The sequence below is a fragment of the Micromesistius poutassou genome (genome assembly GCF_964030765.1).
Source record: "Micromesistius poutassou genome assembly, chromosome: 16".
Lineage (NCBI taxonomy): Eukaryota > Metazoa > Chordata > Actinopteri > Gadiformes > Gadidae > Micromesistius > Micromesistius poutassou.
Window position 1 is genome coordinate 6,667,265 of NC_140286.1, and position 7,500 is coordinate 6,674,764.

General features: G+C 47.5%; 2 protein-coding genes across 2 annotated transcripts in view; both read right to left on the reverse strand.

The window, feature by feature from the left end:
* Positions 1-4,391, reverse strand: part of LOC311360611 (uncharacterized protein) — a 5,377-nt gene extending 986 nt beyond the window's left edge. Inside the window, exons 1-2 of the mRNA XM_084480711.1 lie at positions 4,270-4,391; positions 1-1,445 (exon numbers count right to left, since the gene is read on the reverse strand). The exon at positions 1-1,445 is cut by the window's left edge and continues 986 nt beyond it. Of these exons, the coding sequence (XP_084336837.1) occupies positions 82-1,445; positions 4,270-4,282 (1,377 nt within the window). The 5' untranslated portion in view covers positions 4,283-4,391 and the 3' untranslated portion in view covers positions 1-81. The remainder of the gene's footprint in view (positions 1,446-4,269) is intronic.
* Positions 4,392-5,893: 1,502 nt separating this feature from the next.
* Positions 5,894-7,500, reverse strand: part of glis1a (GLIS family zinc finger 1a) — a 21,385-nt gene continuing 19,778 nt past the window's right edge. The window contains exon 9 of the mRNA XM_084481464.1: positions 5,894-6,576. Within this exon, the coding sequence (XP_084337590.1) occupies positions 6,428-6,576 (149 nt within the window). The 3' untranslated portion in view covers positions 5,894-6,427. The remainder of the gene's footprint in view (positions 6,577-7,500) is intronic.

The window sequence follows — 7,500 nt, forward strand, 5'->3', positions numbered from 1 at the left end:
CACAGATACACACAATCACACACACAATCACTCACTCACAATGCACACACACGCACACAGTCCCATCCCCAAGGGGGGAGATCAGGTGAGGTCGATGCTCTCGTATTCGCCGTGGTCCGAGTCCCCCAGGTCCATGCCTGGCAGCAGGCTGTAGTACTCCGTGGACTGCGCCAGGTACGCCTTCTCCCGATTGGCCGAGTCCTTAAGCACCTCGCTCACGCTCACCACGTCGTCCAGCTCCGCCCTCCGGCCGCCGCCCTCGCCCTCGCCGTCTCTGCCTCCACCTCCGCCCGACACCGCGTTCCCTGGCAGTCCCAGGCCGCTCCCCCCTTCCTCCGTGGAGGTGACGGAGGTGCGGGAGTCGCGTAAGGAGGAGGAGCCCAGCTTGGCCTCCGCCTCCACCTCCTCACGGATGTCCTTGGCGCTGCCGAGCTGGGCCGAGGCGGGGCGGAGCAGCAGGTGGTTCTTCAGGATCCCGCCCCCTCTCTCTGGGGCGCCGCCGGTGAGCGCAGGGTTAGCGCCGGGCCGGGCCTTTTTCTGCGGCGGCGCCTTCGGGTTCTGCCTGCTCTTCCTCCTTTTGGAGCCGAAGGTGGCGTCCTTCCTCCTCTTGTGCTTCCTCCCGCAGCACCAGCAGAGCAGCAGGCCCGCCAGGAGGAGCAGCGGGAGGAGGATGAAGAGCGCCGTCAGGCCCGGGGGCTGACACACGGCGGCGGGGGTCAGCGAGTGCACGGCGACCCCCTCCAGCTTGCGGGGCGAGGCGCACGTCAGGTTTCCCGGGCGATGGCCGGTCGGACCGTCGCCGCCGACACCGGGGGTCCCGTTGACCCCCATCGCCGTGGCGACCGCCAGGAGCTCCACCAGGCCACAGGAGCAGTCCCAGGGGTTGTGTTCCAGCTCTAGGCTCCTCAGACGGGGCATCCGGAGCACGGAGGCCACCGGCTCCAGGGACCGCAGACGGTTCCCCTCTAGGCCCAGCCGACGCAGGTCCTCAGAGCCCTGGAGCAGGCCCTCGGGGACCTCCAGCAGCTGGTTCCAGCCCAGGTCCAGCAACTGCAGGCTGGGGTGCCGGGCCAGGAAGTCCTCGGGCAGCGTCACCAGTCTGTTGTGGTGCAGATGGACTTCTTTGAGGTGGGTTGCGGCGCTGGCGAGGCTCAGTTCAATGTGAGTGATGTTACAGTGGGACAGGTCCAGTATCTCCAGCCGATGGCGGCTGACGTTGTTGTTGTTGTAGTTGTTGTTGTTGTTGTTGATGCCGAACACGGGCCATGACACGCGACCCAGCGCGGAGCCGGAGTAGTTGAGACAGCAGGCGTCTCTGGGTATCTCCGCTGGGAGACGGGTCATCACGGTGGCCCCTGGACAGACGCAGCCCTGGGTGAGGCCCTGCTGAGCCCATGTGAGGAGACCCAGCAGTGGCAGCAGGAGACCCCAGCGGCATGTTGGCTCTGGGAGGAAGTCAGACACAAAACACAGCAGGCCATGTGGATGAGTTACAGAAAACTCATGGGGGTGCTTGGATCGCTGCCTCTGTTTCTCCACTACTTGCTCCACCACTGCTGTAGTTTTTTTTATATCCTCCACCACCTTCTATCTCTCTCTGTCTCTCACACACACACATGCACACACACACATATACACCCACACATGCACACACACACATATACACACACACAAACACACACAACCAGATGGCGTTCACCTCTACCAGAGACCTGCATAAGTTGATGGGAACCTGGGCCTAGCAACACACACTCTGGAAGCCTGGTTGTTGTTACCGGCATTGGCGTTGTTATGGTGACGGGTACGTCTAGGGAACAGGAGTCCGACAGAAGGTATCGTGGGAGTGGGGACAGGTACTAACACAGGCTCATTGGTTTAGTAGTCAGTTGAGGAAAAGCGTAATGCACACCAAATAGTGAGGTGCTGGCTGCCGATTAAAGTCCAGTATATGAAAGAGAGGTAGCCATCAGATCACATACATGTGATCTGATGAAGGCCATGTGTGATCTGATGATCTGATGATGGCCTTCATCAGATCACATACATGTGATCTGATGAAGGCCATGTTGGGCCGAAACGTTATCACCATGATCTATTAATTAAAAAATAACTTTGATAATTGTAACTCAGAGTGTGCGGCTACCTCTCTTTCATGTATTAGTAGTCAGTTGAACCACATCTTTTTTTTTTGTATAATACTAATAATCCTAATGACTATAGAAACAAATATGGAAATGTAAATGGGTGACTGACTCTTTTTATATATTGTTTGTTTATTTATGTTTATTAATTTATTTCCACAGTGGAGAGAAATCGCTAACATACAACAGTCAATTTAAATAAGTTCTACACTGACATGACTTCCTGTTGTAGTGGACAGGAAGTCCCCATTGGAAAGAGAGAGAGAGAGAGAGAGAGAGAGAGAGAGAGAGAGAGGGGAAGATATTGGGATGACCTCATACGTTTGTTCCCCCCTCTCCACCCTGATGAGGTCTTTGGAAAGCTGCATTACAGTAAAGTTTAAAAGAGGGGTGCGGTGTGTGTGTGTGTGTGTGGTGTGTGTGTGTGTGTGTGTGTGTGTGTGTGTGTGTGTGTGTGTGTGTGTGTGTGTGTGTGTGTGTGTGTGTGTGTGTGTGTGTGTGTGTGTGTGTGCGTGTGGATGGGGACGGGGGGAGATTAGGGGACTGGTCATCGAACACAATCCCCATCCTTAGCTAAGGGTCAGACGTTACTCCGACAGAGACGATAAGGGCCACAGTGCAAAAAGCCCTCACACAAGTTGTGGACGTACAAACCAACCATATCCATGTAGCCTTAAAGGGGATTCACATGTGAAGGTTGGTTTATGCTTGTTTGTCTGAAAGATGACAGGTTTAACTATATTCTCTTAAGCTTTAACGTTGTAAGAATGTTTTGCTGAATAGGCATACAGAAATGAGAGTTTCAGAGGAATTCATCTTGAAGTCACTGGTCCACACACCATGTTAGACCACCGGCTTAACTGCTGTAACGTACATTTAAATGGAAGATTTGAGTTGATTATTCTATTCTCATTCTTTTTTAATATCAGTAACAAAGTAAGAAAGGAAGGCTGTTTGCATGCAACAAGAGAACAGATACTATCCATCACTCAGCAACGGCAATACAATGATAAAGCACATGTTTTGGCTCATGCTGTTAAATAAACACGTCATACTTTAAAAGCACCGTGTTTGGAAGGCTATTGCTACAGTTGTGATTGATTATAATTCTTAGTCTGTTAACCTGGTTTACGGACACCAGGCGACGTGGTGTAAAGGTTCACTTTATGGATGACCTGTTACTGAAACCCCCACTCCCCTAAGATAAGCTTTGCCTAACATGTCGGTAGACCCACGCAAAGCCAACATGTTTCAAACATTAATTACTCACTGTGATTTGAAATCGGACGCTCGCGCGCGCGCACACACACACACACACACACACACACACACACACACACACACACACACACACACACACACACACACACACACACACACACACACACACACACAAACTCCCGCACGCATCTGTGTTTGTTTGAATCCACTCAAACCGTCAACCCGTTAGTTTTTTCTGCATAAGCAACGGCCCGCCAAGCCTTGTTACCCAAACAGTGGCTTCCTTGGAAACGTCTCCTCTTGAAATGTGCGTGTGTGTGTGTGTGTGTGTGTGTGTGTGTGTGTGTGTGTGTGTGTGTGTGTGTGTGTGTGTGTGTGTGTGTGTGGGTGGGTGCATGCTTGCGCGTACGTGCACGTGTGTATGTGCGTGTGTTCGTGTTTGTGAAATGAAGATTGATTCTGGAGCACCCATGATCTCACTCGGTAACAATGCTGCTCGCTACATCCTCCCAACAGTCTATAGTTTCCTAACGGCCCTTTGCTCTTTATTGTGGTTTCATGTTTTTATCCACAACCGAATGTAAAGTAGACGCATCAACAAAAGTATAGCCTGGTGTTATGGAATAGGATCGTGAGCTCAATATATAAGTAATAAAGTAATAAAGTATTAAAGTAGCCTCATTTCTGTATACAAATTATTTTTTATTTCAAGGCTGCTGATTGATGACCAAAAATACTCTAATAATAATAATAATAATAATAATAATAATAATAATAATAATAATAATAATAATAACTCTAATAGACTAAATAAATCACGACCCTCTAAACACTCACAATTTAATTTCACATTAATAGTAGCCCTAACACGCAATGTGAACAAAAACGTATTTAAAGTCGGTCTTACCTTTGTTTGCCATGCCAGCAACCTGTTGCTCTCCCCGCTATGACTTCCCCATGAGAGCTCAGCTGAAGCGATAGTATCTATGTTTTAAACATGGAGGGTGAGCGGCTCCGGCGCATCACTTTAACTCCACCACCTCTCCTGAATGTCGTCTGAAGGGTGTGTCGCTCCCTCCGCTCACTGTTGGACTCAAAGTGGAATGTGGAAATTCAGCTTCCCGTGTGTGTGTGTGTGTGTGTGTGTGTGTGTGTGTGTGTGTGTGTGTGTGTGTGTGTGTGTGTGTGTGTGTGTGTGTATGTGTGTGTGTGTGTGTGTGTGTGTGTGTGTGTGTGTATCTGGCATATCCATTTACTGCGTACAGGTTGCAGACTAACTTGTTGATATGTGATGAGGTTGCACTGCTATCTGCTGGATGAGCGCTGTAGTCTCTCTGAAACCGGGGTCTTAAAAGGACTCATACGGCTTTGTGTAAATAATTTCATTTTTTATATATATATAAAATCTTTTGTGGATTCGGCATTATAAAGGAAACAAATGGCAGAAGAGATTCATATAATCCAGCACAATGGTTACATGCGATAATAATAACATGACACAACACAACATTTTTGAACGTGATCATTCGATATAAAAGTCAATGTAAACATATTTGGAGTGCATGTAAATATCACTGTTCCTTCTCTTGCATTGGAGAACATTATCTTTTGAAAAACATAGTATATAAAAATGTAATAGAAATGTAGGTTATAGGCCATAAAAACTGTATAGTGTTCGTTATCTCTCCTTTGGTAAATGTTTGTCAAGTCTTGGCTACAGCTGAACAGTCTGACTTATTGGTCATCTTGGATCATCATTTGTTGGTGACGACAAGGTAAAGCGATATAATAGAGTGGAATCCGTTTGAATCCATCAGCAGTCACTTGTCAGTCAAACGTCCAAGCGTCGCGCCTTTTGCGTCTCTCACGCAACAGTTCAGTACAGGCCACTAACTATTTTGAGCGCCAGGGGGCGGTGTTGTTCCAAAGTCAGCCTGCCCGTCGACTGGACAATTCTCTTCCAGAAAAGTGTACGAGCAAGGGAAACAGGGAAGGGATGGGTCGCAGGTCCAAAATCCCTTGCTTGAGGTCCCGTCGATATAACGTACATATGATGAATGATGAAAGAATGGATGAAGTCATGGAGTCCACCGTTCTCACCACACTCAGCCAGATGACACATTACAACAGAGCGCCTAATTAATCGAAATGCCAATCTGCACTTGGAAACAATTACAGGTTAGAGTGACCCGTCCCGTGCATGGTTGAACAGTACACTCATGATGATGTATTTTATTCCCATGCTGCACTTCTCGGTCTCCGATGACTATGGCTACACTGGAGAAATTCCATGAGCTGGATTGAACACACTAACTCATGTAGTGTTGGTATGCCACTATGCCTAAATGTGTGCTTTTATGGATAGAGAAACACCTAAGCTGATACAGCTGGTGTCCACAGGCTCAAAACAGGTTTCAATCAGGTATTTGTTAGGATGGATTTGATTCTAGTCATTGTACTGTCATGACTAGGCCTGGGCAAAAAAACAATAAATTATCGTATCGTGATAGACTTTTGATCAATATCAATAAAAACATGTTCAATATATATCGATAAGAGACTGGACCACCGAATCTAGCAGCTGGGTTTGTTCCACAAACACGGTTCCATACTTATTTACAGTATTTGAGTGTTTTTCATTGTTGTATCGACATTGGAGTATTTGTTGAATAACAGTGGAAGGTCACATTAAGTGTTAAACAGAAGTGTTTAGATCCAGCATGGTAATTCCTAGTATTTTTAGGTCATTAAAATTATCAATAATTATTGATATCGATCAATATGATCGGGTTATATCGAGATATGTCTTTCAGCCATATCGCCCAGGCCTAGTCATGACCCCAAAGTACCTTGTCCCAGTATCAGCCGATACTGGAAGATTAGAACTACATCACAGTACGGTTATGGAAAAAAAAGGGATGCTGGTGCAATTCTTAATTGAAATGGGAAATTTGAAATAGCGTTCTAACACGTCAGCAACCATTTGGTTGGGTAAAAAAACAAGTTTGAGCTGATTGGAGTTGGGGGCGACTGGATTGTGGTTGGGCGTCGTGGCGCGGCGTCCATCAGGAGTCCAGGTAGATGGAGTAGATCTGACTGAGGCAGCGGTCGACGCCGCCGCTCTGAAACAGGAAGCTGTCATCCAGGCAAGGTGCAGAGCCAGAGTGGCCCCCACCACCCACTTGCCCCTGGAGGTCCCGCAGCAAGTCAAACCCTGGGGAGGGGAGAGAGGGAAAGAAAGAGGATTAGGACCAGGCAGGACGTCCTGGTCGTGGTCAAATCACTCCAGTATGTGGAGCAACTCATGTGGATTTGCTAATTGGTGACAAACACAGGCTGAATGTTGCCCTCCAAATGTTCAATGAATCATTTACTAACTGGGACATCAACATGGGTTGGCTTGTTTACACATCACGGCTATAATTACTGCCACAATTTCCCCTTTTTCCTGATAAATGTACTATAAAGTTGAAACTATATAGGGAGTAGAGAATGACGACTGCACGATTTGAATACGGTCACAGTCTCAGATGTGTCAGGGAGTGGCAAATTGAGCAAGTCCATCATTTGGCTCTGATCCAAACCATTTACACCCCATCAAGAGAGTCCCTCTGCATTACCGTCCAACGTTGCTGGGGGGAACTCGCCCCGAAAATACAAGAAGGTGAAATCTGGTCAATGGCTATCTGACTAAAACTGTGAAGGAAGGAAACACCAAGCGTTGCCTCTAACAATGGCATGGTTGTGACAGTAAAGAAGACGTCCCATCACAGTAAAGAAGTCCCATCGCATCGCAGCCCCTAGCGGTCTAAACAGCCCATCCAGCAGTGAGGTCAACCTCAGTGGTCAGGCCTCAGAGCTGAGAGGACACGTATATACAGCCAGGGATTCATAGCAGCTGACCGAGGGAAAAGCCAAAGACATGGCAGAGACCTATGTTTACATACAACAGAGTTTACCGATGTTATGATATTCATACTGTTACTGCAATGCTGGCTATAACTTTATTGTTTGCATTATTTGTTGCTATTTGTTGCATTTATTAACTGCTGAACAGATACTTTTCATCATCTCCATCTGTCCGTTTTGGTAAAACAAAAACGGTCAAAGGTCAAAAGGTTATCATACAACAACAGTG